A 17,500-nucleotide genomic window follows, 5' to 3' on the forward strand; every position below is an offset into this window, starting at 1 on the left:
AAAAGCTCTTGGAGAAGACTCGAGAATGAAGATTATACAAGACATTATCAGAAAAGGGGGAGACTTCACAATGGGTTCTTCAAAGGAAGTTTTTCTACGATTGCCAATTGAAAGAAAACAGAGATAACACGTTTTTCCATAGTTGCAGTCGTTACAATACACCTTAAGCCCGAGGGAAATGAATTTGAAAATTTTTAATGAAAGTGGACTTGGTAATTCGGGCCCATTCCACAGATTGGCAGTTTCCGTAGTAGCAAGCAAAATTACATCTAATTTGCTGGGTGGCAGGTACTGAACAGAGTTTTAATACTTGGAGAAAAAATCCCTTGGCAAGTTTCTTGGCATCTCTAAAAGCTCTCTTCTCCTCAATGAATGTTTCGACAGTGTATAGACTTGTAGAATGTTTGGAGAGGCCAAAATTCATCACATGTGACAAGGAATAATCACGGTGAACTTTCTTAAGACTTGGAATCTTCACTTTGTTTGGTCCACATCCAAATTATTAATGATTAGCTTACCACAGCTCTAGCTGCAAGACCTTTAGCTCCTGGTGGCAGCTGATAACATCTCCTGTCACCAAAGGCTGGTGCACTTTTGGCTGCATCTCTGGCAATGAAACAGCATTTTTAATATATATTACATGTACCTTTATTTCTTTATCAGCTCAGTTTGCCAAGGAAAAAATTAATGTTCTTGATTGATTGTAATGGATGAATTTGTCAAGAACTCCTTTGTTTGCATCCAACTGTGTGATGTCTGTGTCATATAAAATCTTATGTTTTAGTAATCCAGCTCACAAGTATAACATTCCTGACAACTTACTGAGATGATACACAAAGAGCTATTGGTATTTAACTTTTGGCAACTTTCAGAGGACGTCTCCAAACTTAAAAAAATTGGCCAATTTTTTCCATAGTTACTAAAACAAGGAATGACCTACAATATTATCTACAATGACCGACAATGAGCTAGAATTATTTTGCAGCTCTGAGGGCACTGTAGCATGTTTGCAGTACAAAGGTTAAAAACATTCCACTCGGTGCTTTGAACCAATCAAAACCTCGTTGCTGAGCAAGTTGAAAATTTTCATTGTGTACGCTGAACCAAAGAAAACATTTTGGGAAGAATAACTTTTAATCTTCTCTTAATTTTTTCCCGGCTCTCATTAAGATTTGATCGTTGCCAAGTGAAGCCTTGATATTAGTACATTTTCATTTTAGCTTTAAAACATTAAGGAAAACCATGCAAGGGCCTTTTCGCAGTTTTTTCCTGCCTTCAAGGCCACGTGCGTAATTGCTGTCGTCATTTGTGGTCATGCAATGGATTAAAATCCAATAACGCACAATGGATGTTTTCTGCTCACCAAACTCTTCACCCTGATCCTCTTTTGTCTTTCTCTTTGATTGTAAGCCATTTAATAGGCCATTGATGTTCATTGTGGATCATTATAGATCACTGTAGGTCATTGTAGATCACTTTTGGTCATATGATACATTGTAGCTATTGTATGCCATTGTAGAGCCCTCATTGCTTCATGTTCAATGGCCATAGGCAACAAAACTACAGCATTATTTCAAGGTAAGAACAGGAAACCCCTATCCATACACAAATTTAAAGGTCTCTAGTTTTACCTGGTAAAGGATGAACTTGTTCAAAATAAAAAATATTAGTCTAAAAATTAAGTGGATAAGGATTGACTAAAATAATATCTACCATTTGCTAACCTGAAAGGCCCATAAAAACTGGAGGCAAACTTTGCACTGTAGCTCATGACTGCAACCTAGTGAGAAAGGGTTTTCATAATAAGGCTAGTATCATCATCATCACCCTTATTATTTTTTATTATTATAATACGGTATGAATGATTCAAAATTCTGTTTCAAGGTCTCTCTTATGACAGAGCATGGTGATCAACTTGGTACAGTTTTGTAGCAAACAGTCTAGTAACATCTTCATGGAGATCTCAAAAGGATCCACTGAAAGTGTTATCAAGGCAAGATCATTGAGGGTCCTCAACTTTCTTGTAAAAGATATTTTATGACTTTGAGAGAATTTTAAGGATAGAAAGAATAATATGATTGTAATGAGATGGTAAGCTTTTAGCCTGGTTAACAGGTCAAATGAAAGCTCCTGAAGGTCCTTTGAAGGGAATCTGAACTTCAACAGACAAATAAATAATAATTATTATTACTCAATTATCATTTCACTTACAAATTAAACTGTAACTGTATTTACAGGGTTCTCATTTTGAACCCGTAACCCGTAACATCTGTCACAAGTGGATCATCACTTGTAAGTGTTACGGCTTTGAAACTGTCCCTATCAAGTAGATCAGTTTGTCAATCAGTTGCAATGTTATGGCTGAAAATAGCATAGCAATGGCTGCTAAAAATTCTAATGAGAACCCTGAATTTTACCAGTCTAAAAAAACACACCTCCTTAATATATTGTATATTAATGCACATACAGTTATCCCATGGTTCAAAAGCTGTAAATTTAGTACTTGAAGTACAATCATGTAGATGTATAGTATTATCGAGCCCACAAGCTTGCTTGCCTCCTGTTAGGCCATCCCCTTTTTTTTGTTTACCGTCGAATGCGTTTCCTGATATTGGGTCGGTCGGTCAGATTGAAAAAAAAAACCTAAAAAAAAATCATAAGCATTCTTGGAATCGCCTGGTACCCCGGCATCATGATATCTGTGGAGCCAGGAAAACAAGACGTGAACCCAAAATCAATATGGCGGAAAAGTTGGCGGATGTTGTGGCAAAATTAAGACAGCGTGGGAAAAAGGATCAACCACTGAAACTCCTGTGTGACATAAAAATGGCTTAAAAACGTCGCTAACTTTTTTTTTTTGGAAAATGCCCAAAATTTGGGTCGGTCGGACGACGCGAAACGGAGAAAAAGAAGGGGATGGCCTTAGGAGCAATAAATTTTTTCAAAGGAACAGTCCTAGTCATAACAGATATACATGTAAATATCATCTATTAATAAAATATTAATTATTTTAAGGATCTTGCTGAATACACCTACAAGTTGTTAATGAGTGTCTCGAAAACGAAGACCCTAAACCCCGAAAACTCAGAAACAAATAAAGTACCCCAAACCCCTCAATTTGGATAACCCTAGGCCTAACTAGGTCTAAAGTTGGTTTTTAGGCCTAGGGTTAGCCAAATTGAAGGTTTTGGGGTATTTTATTCGTTTTATCTAGAATCTTTACAAGGGCATGATTATTATTGAAGTTCTTTCAAAGGTCCTCAAAGATTGGGATAGTGGAATAGGGTTTTGCTCTAGAGACATGAGTTCCTCCCAATTTTTCCTTACTGTTACAGTAATGTTCTTGGGGACTTCAGCTAGTTGAAATTACTTGCTTATAAGCACCAGCTAAAAAGTACAGTGAATTTCAAGTACGTGCTCCACTTATCCAATGCACTTTAAGCCACCAGATTGCCAGACACTGACAATGCCTTAGATGTGAACACAAAAACTACACTCACTTTCCCTCCAAAACCATTCTTGTGCAGAATATCCTTAATAGCTGCTACCCTGTTATCCATCATGTCTGATGGGGCTATAACATGGCATCCTACAAAACGAATAAGGTCTCAATCCTTGAAATTAAAAGTTGGAAACCTACACTCTAATGGCAGCTTTTCTAAAAAAAAAGGGCACAGTCCACAGGTCATTTGTTGCAGGTCATTGTTTTACCTTTTGAAAAGTAACCCTAACCGTAACCCTAACCCTAACTCACATGGTACAAAAACATTGCAGTTACCTGATAAAGTGTTGTAGTGTCAATCCTTCTAATAACTGTTGAAACTGGTTTGAACCACCTTAAAAGTTGTAGTATTATAATAATATATATCCCATTTTATCAATGAGGTGTCTCATAGAGACTTTGAGTAGAAGAGCGATGTACAAATCAGTAAAGGGCTTACCCCTTTCACCCCCAGAAAAGTCCTCATTGACAAGTAGTCAAAGATGATCTGGCATTACAGTAGATCTTACATTGTAAGTGTCAATCTTAGGAGGAAAGTGAGTTTTTCTGCTGGCTGAGGAACAAGTAAAGTGAAAATGTTTTTCTCACACAGTTCGGCGAATGGGGCCCAGTGTGTGGGGGGTCTTCGGGTCACATGGTATGTTGATGGCTCCATTGTTTTTTGCCATCCGCCATTGCCTGACCTGCCCCTCCCACCCAATCTCCATGAGTCTTTTCAGTGCAGCCTTGTAACCTTTTTAGGAGTGTCTTGAAAACAAGGACCCTTAAGACCCTGAGACTCGAAAATGAAGAAAGTAACCCAAAACCCTCAATTTGCCTAACCTTAAGCCTAACTAGGCCTTAAGTTGGTTTTTATTCCTAGGGTTAGCTAAATTGAGGGTTTTGGGTTACTTTCTTCGTTTTCGAATCTTACGGTCTTAGGGGTCTTTGTTTTCAAGACACCCCTTTTTTAGGATGACAGGTGTCCATGATTTTCGATAACTCCTGTTATAATGCACGTAGTTATTACATTTTGGTGTTAATAAAGCTCAGACTGCATGGTTGGCTTGGCTTGACTTGGCGCACAGTTGTGTGTCTGAAAAAGTTAATAAGCTGGACACTTTTTGAGTGGACATACCTTCCTTAGCATAAGCCAAAGATACTTCAGCCAACCGTTTGATACTTTCCACATTATTGATAGAACCATCCTTGTTGAGAATGCCTGATGAGGACATTAATTATTTTGTTACAGTAAGATGGTTGAATTTAAGTTGCAAATTTTAAAGTTTAATTTAATTTATTAATTTAATTAGTTCTTTTTAAATAACAGACAATCGTAATTATAATAGCACTAAGAGAAAAAAAATTATTTTCAGAAATGATAAAGAGCAAGCTGAAAAGCTACATGTACGGTTTCTTACTTGGCTCCCTGCACACTTTTAGAATAGAAAGACGATGAAGATGAGAAAAAAATAATAAACAAAAGAAAGGAAAGAAAATGGAAGAGCCTTAATTTACGACCACATGTAATACAGTAAGTGATGTACCCAGTTAAGATAAATTCACTTCTTTCTCTGAAAACAAATAAAACTCTTATTTGCTTTTGGGATGCAAACACACTTAAGTCTTTAGAGAAGATGAAAGGTCCTGTTGCAACGGAAGTAGATTGTTTGCCTAAATTCTTACTCTTTCTTAAAGCATTATTTCCAACATATTGAAAGGAGTTGACCTTCATGCCATGCCTGAATGAACTTCAAAACTTAAAGACAATAACCAATAACACTTAAAAATCATTAATGAAGACAATCATATTATGCATTTCATTAATTATTTAAATTAAAAGATCATGTTACACTTTTCTTCACAATTTCCTTGTTCTTGTTACATTGTATGCACATTATCGTTGAGTAAAAGTTTCCAGTTTCATAAACTATAAAGGGTGAAATTTAATTTACTAGGTAATCAATTGCATGTAAAATTACAGTGTTTAGAAGAATGTTTTACTACTAACAGTGTATTCTGAGAAATCTACAGCTTTCCCTAAATACATCACATCACAAGTGCAAGTACTGTTATTAGGGTACTAAAGCTGCACTTTAAGATATTTGTTTTTGAAAGTTACATGTAGTTAAAGCTTAAAACAGCTTTCTGTGTTGACCAACCAATTGCACAAAGTTATAATAAATAAAAAAATACTTGTTTTAAAATCCTGAAAATTCCATACCACAATGCCCATGGCCAGTGTATGGACACAGGCAAACATCACAGCAAATAAGTAGGTCAGAGTACATGGATCTGAGTTTCTTTGTGGCTACAATCACAGGCGATTTGTCACTATCTGCATTGTGACCATGGTCACTCTGAGAAATCAATAAAAATTATTGGCAATTTTAAATAATTATTAATATTTAACGCTTTGATGTCCAAACCGGCCTAAACCGGCCAGACTTAATATTTTACTCTGTCTAACGCCAGACGATTTTACTTGTCAATGGGGAACCCCTGGGAGTCAATGGGTTAACAAAGACATTTATTTAATAAAACAGTCAGTAATGCAGTGGGTTCTGGGAATGTCCCAACGCGCTGATAAGAACCCGGTCCATATATTTTTGGGGAGGGGAGTTGGTGAATGGGAGAAGTCGCCATAGATAAATGTGCCCCTCTATAACTTAATAGTTTGACCAATGATTCTTTCCACTCTCTAACCAAGTTACACACAAAAATGTTCCTCTTTGCAAAATGGATATCAGAAGGATGATAATAAAGCACAACTATACCCTTTCTTTGTGTCATGGAAGGCTTCCCGCCCCCTAACCCAAACAGGTAGCCAAACTTTTTTTAACTTCTTGTCTCACCATTGCAATCCCTCAATTTCTAAAGCCTACAAAAAAACATTGAGAAAGTGTGGCTCAGTTGGTTGAGCACCGGGGTGCCATGCGAGAGGTGCAGAGTTTGACTCTGGCTGGACCAACACTCAGGATCTTAAAATAATGCATGTATCGATGTTAAGCCCTAGGGGGGGACCCTGGGCATATGGGGGGCATTTGACTTTTATTGCCCTCCCCACCCTTGGGAATTTGACAAAGAATGTGAGTCCCAGGGTGGGGATGTTTGCTATTTTTGCATAGAGGAATGGGACCCAGTCACATCGTCCTATGTGCTTGTCTGTGTGCCGACCATCTTGGAATTAAAGTAGCACGGCTAAAGCCCTGAAAGAAGGCTGTTTTTAATAGTCTGAGGTAAGCACATAAATTGATGGAACACCTTACTTTGTGGGGATTGTGTGGATTGTTGATAATATCAACTCGCTTTTCATCAGAGAATCAAGCGGTGGAATTCTATTAAATATTTGCTATCCATTGACTAGGAGAATGCCTCTCTTAAGGATCATGAGCGCCTGTAGAACAGGCCTGGGATATTACTTCCCCAAGGTGGGGATATTTGATCTGATTTGACCAAATGTTGGGGCCCCACGATGGGGATTTTGACCAAAAATTATTCTGAAAAGTCAAATGCCCCACATATGCCCCCCCCCCCCCATCCTCATGCTTAACATTGATAAATGCATAACTGAGAAGAAAATGCTTCCATCATTATCACCTGCATTGAAATGGTTAAACGTTCAAGTCTTTCAAGATAATTATAATAATTTAAGGACTATAAATCATAGACCCTCAGTCTCACAAACTTTACTGTTAATCAACACTGTGGGGTGTTATGGAGTCCACACACTGTTCATGAAGAGCAGGGGGGAGACCCCCAGTGTTGTGGTCTGTCCTCCTTTCACAAACATGTACATGCATGGGTTGAATGGGTGGGTGGGTGGATTAGATCAAAAATTATATGGACTGATAGCAGCTGCCAGAGGTGCCTTTACAAGCTGACCTCCAATCTCACCCCAGAGAAAGAACACTTAAGTTTGTAAACCACCATGAAACTTTGTGATATGTGAGGTAATTAATTATATATCCTAAACCCTAACCTTATCCAGTTTTGTCACAACTCCAAACAGTAATACTGCCTTGAGTCCGTTCTCCACAAGGGGTGACACAACCTTCTCCATGTTGTTGACACCCATTCTAAAAGCGAGAACAGTATGTGAATTTCAGAAAGACTTTTGGAGAGCTACTCTACAAGTCCTTGTATTTAATCATTATTGTCACTTTAATCAATTCTCAAGGTTATAATAAATAGTTTTTGGAACACATGACACACAGTCTCATGCATTTACACATTAATTATTAAACGATAAGAATAAAATAGTAATTAACTTAATATCAAACACATTTACATATTTTATTCTTATCTTACTACACAGTTTAACCATCTACTGAGAAATACTTTCATTTGATGTACATGATAAAGTTCCCTTTATAAGGCTGTTGAAGCATGAAAGTGCCCCTGCATGTGATCAAAAAAACCACTTCCTTAACACCTGACTGGTTTGAGCTTTGATTTTTATCCAAAGGCCGTTTACTTTGAGTGTAAGTTTTGGATTTCACGGTCCGCCATTACTCACATTCAAAACTGAGGGATTGGACCTCAGACGGTTGGATCCAGGGAAAAGTGACATCAGAGGCTCACTAGCTTAAAATTTCAGCGTGTGAACGCAGCTTATTATATATGCAAAGCGTGAGTTTAAAAGTCTGAAAGCCCAAAACCTCCGTGCTGCATATTAATTCTGTGGCATACACACGTATTGCATTCTTAAACTAGTGAGCCTTTGACGTCATTTTCTCCTCGATCCAGCTCTCTCAAGAACATAATGTTAGTAATGGCGGACCATTAAATAGGAAAATTACAGTTAAAATAAAGAGGTGTCTTTTTGAAATCAAAGCTTAAAACGTGGGTCATTTAGTGTTTTGTTAACATAGTTTTGAAATCCAAAAAAAATATGAATTGATTTTTTGGTCAGAGGGGCACTTTAACCACCAACTCTAATCCAGATGATCAAACTTCATCAAGGTACATCATACCTAATCTCTGGGTTTAAAACACTTTCAACCCAATGGTAACACTTTTAGGTTGTCAGTGGCAACTTTTAACCCTGGGGTTGTTGCCAGCCCTTGTATACCAGTTTTTGCCAGAGTTGCAAATCCATACACTATACATCATTAATAAGATTCCACTGTAGCTGGAACAGAATACACTGTAATTCACCGTTGCCCTTCCAGTTTCAAAAGTGATTGCTTAACACCAAACTCGCAAACTTCTTAATTTACTGTTCACATGTTCTAAAGCATTTACAATACAATTCACCTGTACTGGCCAGGGAGGCTTGAAATTTCTTCATATGCATTATCATCATCTCTACAAAGATAGCATAACTTTTAAATAATTAAGCAGTCAAAAACTATATATCCCTAACCCTAAACCCATTGACCCCTGGGAGTAAGACTTCACAGATTTTACTCTGTCTAGTGCCAGATAATTTTATTCGTCAACCTGGGGCATCCTAGGGTGTTTGCAGTGTCCATGGGTTAACATGTTGCATGTACTGTGCAAGCCATAGCTGTACCTCCCATTGCAAAAAGCTTGGTTTTTTTATTATTATCTGCAATGCTTGCCTATACTTCCAATATTCAAAGCTGCATCAGTAATTAAGAAACTGTCAGGACGTACAGGGGATAAATGAGCTTTCACCCAAAAAACTACTATTTTCTCCTGGAACAAGAATGCCACAGTCAAGTGTATGGTGAGCTACAAGGTTTTCCTGGTATTGTAAGCAAAGATCTTCAATCTGGATCACTATAAGAAGGGCTAGGTCCACGGGAAAAAAAGTGGGGAATTAAAGCTGCTGTCTTTAAACATTAGAGCCAGTGGAATAAAAGTAGCTTGGCACTGTCTGCAGCACTCGGTTATGTATCTGCATACAGCCTGGTGTTGTTGGAGAGAAATGTTTGTTGACTCACTACACAGAGGCACTGTGATCCATTGAAGAGATAAGATGTATTATGCAACACAGGGCAAATCGTCTCTTGTTGTGAAGTGACTATAGAATTCAGGTCTACATGTACATGTATACAGTGATAGTAGAAAAGCTTTTGTAGATCACAAGACACAATACGATATGAGCTTTTTGTTATTCCATGAGAGGGAAATCAGTAGCACTGTATTCTCTAAGTTTTTAGTTCAGGCACTTTCGGAGGAAACTCAACCTGATGATGATGAGTGCTATCTTACACCAAAGCTAACAGCTAGAGACAGTAACCGGTCGTTCCACCCCTGAGTTTATCTGCCCCACGTATTGTGTCTAAGCACTTATTTCTGTGATTAGGTCTAAGCATTGATTTTAGGATTAGGGTTGGTTAGCTACCATACAAGGTTAGAATACTGTGGAGTGGATCAACTCTGGGGCGGAAAGACCTGTATTCCTAGAGGCACATACGCTGTACCACTAAGTGTATAATATAAGTCAACTCGCCTACGTTCAAACTCGCCTACTTCCGAACTTGCCTACACCTTGGTCAACTCGCCTACATAGGCGAGATGACTGCACGATGTAGGCGACTCCACCCAAGAAACGTCAAACTTTTTCTTTTAATTTCTAGCACTCAACGAGAGCTGGGGATATTGATTAATTTAACACTTAAACAATGAGTATCAGCGAAGCTCTGGCATACATTGGATATGATGCAAAATGGAAAATACCAAGACTTGCACGTTGACGTGATATGCGTTGAAAAATGTGATCTATGGACAGTTCAGAGATTACTTTCTTCCTTGGCCTGATTTTGTGATGCCTTATGAAAATTCAACTGATGATAATTGGAAAAGCAAAAAGACCCTGGGGACGAGTTCCTTTGTGTTTGCATATGTTACTGTTGGCGTACCTAAAATGCATAAACCTGACAGACAAGCACACAGAAAATTAGAGACTGGAATAATCTATTTTATTGGTATTATTTGGTCATGACTTTTATTGCTTTTGGTTGGCTCCTAAAGGAGCTGTTTTGCTGCTGTGTGCAACAGTGCTAATCTGTACACAGGTTAGCCTGTACAATATTATCCTACATGTATGTGTAGCTGTACCCTACCCACTGCTCCCATTTTTCTTTCAGGGGGAGGGTAAAGCTAATGGTAGGCTAGTACAGTATAGAACAGGATTTCAGGAGTTGCCTTGCTCTCTTTCTTCTTGTCTGGTAATATTCTTCCCATTGCTCGTGCAATTTTGACTGAAGGACACGACACCATTGAAAAGGGTGGCTGACCAGCTTAAAATTAAACGCACCATCCACATACCGGGACTTGCTAGCCACGAGCTGTGTGAGCTGGTTATCTGTCGCAAAAAGAAGATATTGTCGGCTCTTTACTTTGACCTCCCCTTTGTAGAATCCTGGAGGGATTCCATCTTCTTCTATGCAGAAATTCAAATCACCATGGTCTTCTGGTCTGAGTTGTTGGCAGAGGTGGTTCACAGAGCCTCTCTAACAATGTTTTCTGGTTTTGGGAGGGCTGGACACAGCATTCAAGTTCTTCTACAGTACAGTGTTAACCCAAGAGTGAACAAAATCCAATTTCTTCAATTTCGAGTGAAGAGTAAAGGTTTTGAGAATTGATAACATGATAACTTGAGGGAAGTTTTTATCTGCTAGCTCATGTAGCAAAAGGGCTGTAAATCAGGTATTTAAAATTAAATGACTTTAAATATTTGACTTGGATTGATACAACTAGCAGAGTGTGTTGAAAGGGAATGCTCCGTGAGGTGAAATTGCATTACTTTCATGACAACACATGCCATCTGACGTACTGCGTAACAGCACTTACTATACATGTACTGAAGTGGAAAAGGTATCAAACTAGGAAGGCGAATGATTATTATGAACCTTACACAAACTTACCGGACAAGTCAAGTACTTCCGGTCTCCGGGACAAAATCGTCGGTTTCATTGACATGTTTGTGGCATGCGAAACAAAACCACGGCATTCCACCAGCCTGAACCATGTTACAGTAAGTAGCACAATCTATACCAGTACCGCAAATGCACTGCTGCCAAAAGCTGCAAACGTCGCATTCAAAGGGCTCCTGGTGCACATGGACTTCACTTCCGCAATCAATGCATGAGAACATCTTGATAAATCAGTTAAGGTTTCGCTTTGAAGAATTTCGCTATGTACAGAATCGCAAGTTATAAAACTGGATGATGCCTTGAAAATGTCCGATGCAGGTTTTTATTACATTATCTTGGATCGAAATAGCAAATAAATAAATAAAATTAACATTTACCATCCTTTGCAATCACCTGAGGAAACTGCACATTTACCTCTGAGGAAACCAACAAGCAAATAATGACTGAGCCCTGAGTGGTCATTAGTAGTATTCTATAGAATTTGAACTGGCTTTAGAGTCACTTGAAAGTAGTTCATTGAATTGAAGGTGCCAAGCTAAACTTGCTTGCTTCGTGTGCATTAATTGTCATGGAACTTAGGCATTACTTGAAATAAACATGGTGGTGCTTGTGACACTTAGTAGTCCTTTGCACTCTTTTTGGCATCGATTGAAAGTTAAATTCACTGAATTGATGGAACCGAACTTGTTTAGTTTGATTGAATGAACCAAACTAAGTTTTTCATTTGTCATGAAACTAACAGCAAACTCACCCATGCTAGTGATCAAACTTGCCTGCATAGGCGAGTTCACCAGTATGCATAGGCAAGTTGACGTAGGCGAATAGACCTTTTCCCTGTTTATGACGCCATATTGGTTGGGGGGAAAATGCGGCTTAAATTATGGTGAATGGATGGGACTTTTGCTGAATTCAAACCTACCAGTATATAACTCCACTGCAGAAAGGTAGCCTAATTGTATAGCCGTACCCTACCCCCCGTAGGAAATGTAGGTTACAGAAAGGGAGATTTCAAAAATTTTAAAATACTTTAGTCATTTTATTAATATCATTCACTTGACGGAAAATTATGCACCTATCAATGTTAAGCCGCTGGGGGGGAGGCCGGTCATAGGAGGGGGATTTGACGTTACAAGTCTGCAAAGGGACTTTTGATCATTCGTTGAGTTCCGGCAGTCGGGACTTTTGACTTTAACCCTTAGAAGAGTGGGGTCCACAGACGTCATCTTGGCTGACCGCCATCTTGAATGACCGAGAAAGACTGAAAAATACCGGTAGTACTGTTATTTTGGAATTACTTTTTGCATATGTCTGAATATTCACGAGTTTTCTTCGTTCAAGTTGTGTATGCTTGATTGAATTCAAAAGCATAATAAATGTATTTAATTAAATTTAATATTTAGGTTCTTGTTCAGTCCGACGAGAGCTGTTGTTGTCTTAGTGATGAAATATAAATAATGGCCATGAGCAATAAAAGGATGGCAATTCAAGTAAACAAAAGTAGCATAACAGTTCATGAAAAGATAATAGAATTTCCCTGTTGTACTGTCTTGTTTAGTAGTATCAGTTGAGACAGTCCTCAAAATTTTAATATACTTTTCAGATGAACTATGGATTTACACTGTACATGACAATTTTCCATTATAGCAGATATTACATTTTGAAGTCATTGCTTTGTTACCTTTTAAAAAATAAAATGTATAATTTCTGTCCCTATTTCTTCTTTTCTTTTTTACCTATGTATTTTTGGGAGGAAGATGGGGTTGGAGAATTTGCACTCTTTTGACCAACAATAATGCTCCTGGGGTGAGGAATTTGCACTTTTTTGACCCAGGATGACTTCCCTGGGGCTGCGCATTTGAACAGAAAAACTGATCTGAGTTCAAATCCCCCGTTTATGCCCGGCCTCCCCCCCAGCAGCTTAACATTGATAGGTGCATTAGATCATTGCACCAGGCACACATCTGAAAATTGGATATAAGAAATCTCCTCGTGTCGCTTCAAATTTCGCGGGAATTTACATAATTTTGTTTACAAGGGTTTATATGAAATTTACAAATTTCGTTTACGGTCGTTGTAGCTTGATTCTGATCGTCATACTTTACAAGAATAATCTCAATAGAAGTGCTTTTTGAGACGTATTCTCGCTATCCACAATTGTCGGACCTTGAAGGATTTAAAATGGGTCGAAGTCAGCAAAATTCCCATTCATTCACTATAATTTAAGCTGTGTTTTCCCCCCACCAATATGGCGTCAGAAACCGTGAAAAGGTCTATTTGAACGTAGGCGAGTTGACCGGTATAATTTCCCACTAAGCAAGGAAGTCTAAGGACTTCCCTTATTGTTTGCAGCAGCAATCATATATATATTTATATAATAACCCAAGTTATTCACAGATTTTGATTGGTTCTTGCCTATGATCTATATTAGAGGACAGACGCACGATTGACGTCACCATCAGCTTTTATGCGAATAAAGTTTAATTCTTTATTACATAAAACAAATAGATTCCATGTTGCCGTGGGTCTGTTCAGTAATAGATCACAGAAGACGTCAAAATGTGGTAAGAACATCAGTGACACACTCGGCTATCGCCTCGCGTGCCAATTTTTTTGTTCTTACCACATTTTGACGTCATCTGTGATCTATTACTGAACAGACGCACGGCAACATGGAATCTATTTGTTAAATAGACAGGTTCGATATACATACGAAATAAAAAGTGGGTAGATCAAGTTCTCACTGGTGATCCCTGTGTTTGTGCTCTGCCAGCTCCTTGTCGTGGGATGATTGTACCCACCGTGCAAACTTCCCTGACAGGACGCCATTTTGGATAAGGATCTTTCGTAACGTTTTACACAACCTGCTACCTTATTTCTCAGCGGCCTCTCGACTAGACGGTCATGTAAGCTTAACGAAACTTCAGTTCACTTTACAGTAATATGAATACATAGCAACTTCTTCTCATTTTTGCCGAAGATTTCACGGATTCATTAATGCTGTTAAAGTATTACCGCCATCACTGTTATATTTAGCTTTACAGTTTTTGTAGCTTTTTAAGTCAAGACTGTTAAGTTGAAGACTAGGACATTATGCGTATACCTTACATAACGCACTTGTAAAACGCACAGCAATCGACTGTTTTGGACCTTTGGGGAAGTAACTCCTGAGTCACTCCTGAGTTGAAAAGTAGGTACACGCAGTTCAGGTAATGTTTTGGTAAATGTTGTATCAAATGCAAGTTCCAATGCAAACATCTCGCTCATCGATCTGCAGAGTTCTTGCTAGTTTAAACTCTCCAAGCTTGTTTGCTACCGGAAGCTCGTAGAATTGCAACGATGAATGATTTTTATGCTCACCACAGGGTACCATTCCAGGATGATTGAGGTTACTTGTAATGATCGTCTTGGAAAGAAAGTGCGCGTCAAGTGCAAGTATCTTTTTCAGCTAAATTTACATAAAGAAGTGTGATATGGCTATCGTCTAAGTCCCAGTTGTTCAAAGGCCAAATATTTAACAATTATTCCATAAGCGCTATAACCAGTCTCATATCCAACAAGCGCGAATGGAATAATTGTTTTATTAAATTCCTTCAACACCAAAAATTTGGAAGTACGAAATACGAGCGGAAAAAGCGAGCAAATCCGAGCGAAATCGAAAAAAACTTGATGAGAACTGATGCGATGTTGTGTAATACCTTGCTGTCAGACAGACGCAGGCTCATCACAAAAACATTTCTTGCCTTTTCGCGTACTTCTAAACGTCGGAATTGATCCAAACTTTCCACAAAAAAAGTTTTTTTTCTCCTTTTTGGGTTTATTCAAAGAGAAATTTGGCATTCCGACGAAACCATTTTTAGTTTAGCAACGCTAAACGCAGTCATTTACCATATAAGGTCAAACCAAGGTATATGAGCTGATAACCGAGATTGAGTGAACCAATCAGAGCACGCGAAATGCATTATCCAAGGTTGAGAATTTAATAATAAACTTTATCCAGTAGATAAGTCGCTATCCAGAGTATAAAATACATGTATACTCCACGTTAAACGTTGGCCCAGGTTTTCGTCCTTTCCTTTTAATACTTAGATGTGCTACGAGTGTGCGTACTATTATCACAGTTAGTGAGTAAATAGTGAATTTTTTCTTTGAAACTGTTGGAAAGTGACTTATCCACTTAGACTGGATAAGGTTCTCCAGCCTTCGAACAGCTGGATCCAGATCCCACTTGTTCAAAGGGTGTTCAACAGGGAAGTAGCCAGGGGGTCTTGCCGATCTCGTGACGCTATTTTCTGTTGCTCTCCCCAAAGAGAAAAGCGCGAAACAATGTTGACAGCAAGTAAAAGCGGCCTATTGTGGGTAACCCAGGAACACCCTTGTCTGAGGAAATATGGTAAGAAGCAGGTGGAAACTTTTCTTCAGGTTTTTTTCTTTTCTCGACCATGGGAAGAACGAAGGAATAGCGCCACGTGATCAGTATTTTCGAAACTGCACAGACAAAAAAATGTTATCATGTGAGCAGATTTTTTAAACCGCAGACTGAAATCAACGATCTGTAAACGGACATCTGAGATCGCTAGTATGCAGCTATTTTGTAGTTTTGTAGGCTTGTTTCCCCCCCCCCCCCCCCCACACATGCTGCTCATCAGATTTCCATTGAAAAAGTTACTTGAATTCATAGAACCATCCCTGCAAGATTTTTGTAGGGCTCTTAACAAATAAGCTTCCTTAAGTTTATAACAACCATTATCTTTCTGTAGTTAAGAGCCACTCCCCTCAACATATGACATTTCTTTTTTTATCTGGAGATGCAGCCCTGTAAAAGGTAACAACACTGAATCTAATATTATTATTATTATCACTCATTTAGCAATAGCATTCATTCTGTTACAAAAACGGAGATGTTGCTTCTTTTTTCTGTGATATAACTATGACACATAAAATTAATATGGCTTTGTCTTATGGACATATGATGGGATTTATCCTCATTGGCCCACTAGCTTGTTGCAGTAGTAGCCAGTCTTTATTGTGAGGGTTTTTCTAGTGTATGAATCTTTGACTCCTTGCTTAGTCCAGATGATACAGTAGGAGATTTGAAGAAACTTATTGCAGCACAAACTGGAACGAAATGGGACAGGATAGTGCTCAAGAAATGGTAGGTGTTCTGTTTTTGTTCCAAAGAAGTCATTTGTGTATCGAAAGTGACCAATTTAATGTTATTGTTCTTTATTAATGCATGCAATACATGCATTTTTTATTTCCTCCATGTAATGTTTTAGAACTTTAAAAAGGGTATTGCGTCTTTAATTATATGATACCATGTTAGTAAGTAGGAAATAGGAATAGTCCATGCTGCTATATGTAACAATTCAATCCATTTTTTTCTCTTGCCAGGTATACCATATTTAAGGATCACATAACCCTAGAGGACTGTATCCTTCCAAAAATAGTTTGTATTTATTTTTCTTTCTGGACATCATTGATATTATTTCCTAAGAGATGTATTTTTCAAAGGTGACTGCAGGATATGTGGAAAAAACCAGTTAAACCCATATCCTTTCACTGGCACTGAGTTATGTTGGGTGGGAGGATGTTGCGTTGTTCTCTGCCAGTAGAGGTCTCTCTATTCTTTTACCTTCACTAGGCTGAAGAGTACAGGGAAAGGAGACCTGCCATGGGTCAATACTCACTGTTTTGAGCATGCGTGGCAGTTACTTAGTGACAGAATCCTGGTGTGATACTTAATGTTGTGTGGGCTCGCTTAACAACAGTGAAATTACGTGTACTGTAAAGGGATATGCAGGACACAGCGGGCTCCTGTCACAGTCAGCAAACATATTATGGGGCATGCGGTTTGAAGAGTGCTATTCAAGGTTGTGGACGGCGGTTGGATCAAAGTGATTTTTGACCCATGGCAGTTGGCAAGTTTGTGCGTTAATCTTGCCAAATGCATCTTGTTGTACTAACAGAGACTGTCTTGCATAATCACGTTATTGTTGGATTTCTTTTACCTTGACTGGCAATCTCAGATGAAATTCATGATGGAATGAACTTGGAGCTCTACTATAACTAGAGCTTCCTTGCATAGGAAATGCTGATCACTCAACCTTTTCATTGCAATCATGTTTTTGCGGCTGCTGATAAGTTATTTTCCAGAGTTCTAAAATTTAGC

At 38.4% G+C, this 17,500-nt stretch overlaps 1 protein-coding gene and 1 long non-coding RNA gene across 4 annotated transcripts in view; one reads left to right on the top strand and one right to left on the bottom strand.

Annotated features, from left to right (window-relative positions):
• Positions 1 to 14,181, bottom strand: part of LOC138021937 (delta-aminolevulinic acid dehydratase-like) — a 17,756-nt gene extending 3,575 nt beyond the window's left edge. The window contains exons 1-8 of one of the 2 annotated variants that reach the window (XM_068868966.1): positions 14,042 to 14,181; positions 8,741 to 8,791; positions 7,464 to 7,560; positions 5,706 to 5,841; positions 4,620 to 4,703; positions 3,501 to 3,589; positions 1,725 to 1,780; positions 519 to 606 (exon numbers count right to left, since the gene is read on the bottom strand). In XM_068868966.1, the coding sequence (XP_068725067.1) occupies positions 519 to 606; positions 1,725 to 1,780; positions 3,501 to 3,589; positions 4,620 to 4,703; positions 5,706 to 5,841; positions 7,464 to 7,560; positions 8,741 to 8,791; positions 14,042 to 14,157 (717 nt within the window). In that variant the 5' untranslated portion in view covers positions 14,158 to 14,181. Of the gene's footprint in view, positions 1 to 518; positions 607 to 1,724; positions 1,781 to 3,500; positions 3,590 to 4,619; positions 4,704 to 5,705; positions 5,842 to 7,463; positions 7,561 to 8,740; positions 8,792 to 11,322; positions 12,332 to 14,041 lie in introns of those variants that run through there. The other variant, XM_068868973.1, reaches the window with a different exon arrangement.
• An 82-nt stretch (positions 14,182 to 14,263) lies between these two features.
• The window catches only part of LOC138021975 (uncharacterized), a 3,790-nt gene continuing 553 nt past the window's right edge, over positions 14,264 to 17,500 (top strand). The window contains exons 1-4 of one of the 2 annotated variants that reach the window (XR_011126495.1): positions 14,264 to 14,518; positions 16,400 to 16,483; positions 16,723 to 16,760; positions 17,358 to 17,375. This is a non-coding gene — a long non-coding RNA (uncharacterized lncRNA). Of the gene's footprint in view, positions 14,519 to 16,399; positions 16,484 to 16,722; positions 16,761 to 17,357; positions 17,376 to 17,500 lie in introns of those variants that run through there. The other variant, XR_011126492.1, reaches the window with a different exon arrangement.

The sequence above is a fragment of the Montipora capricornis genome, chromosome 2 (assembly GCF_036669925.1).
Source record: "Montipora capricornis isolate CH-2021 chromosome 2, ASM3666992v2, whole genome shotgun sequence".
NCBI lineage: Eukaryota > Metazoa > Cnidaria > Anthozoa > Scleractinia > Acroporidae > Montipora > Montipora capricornis.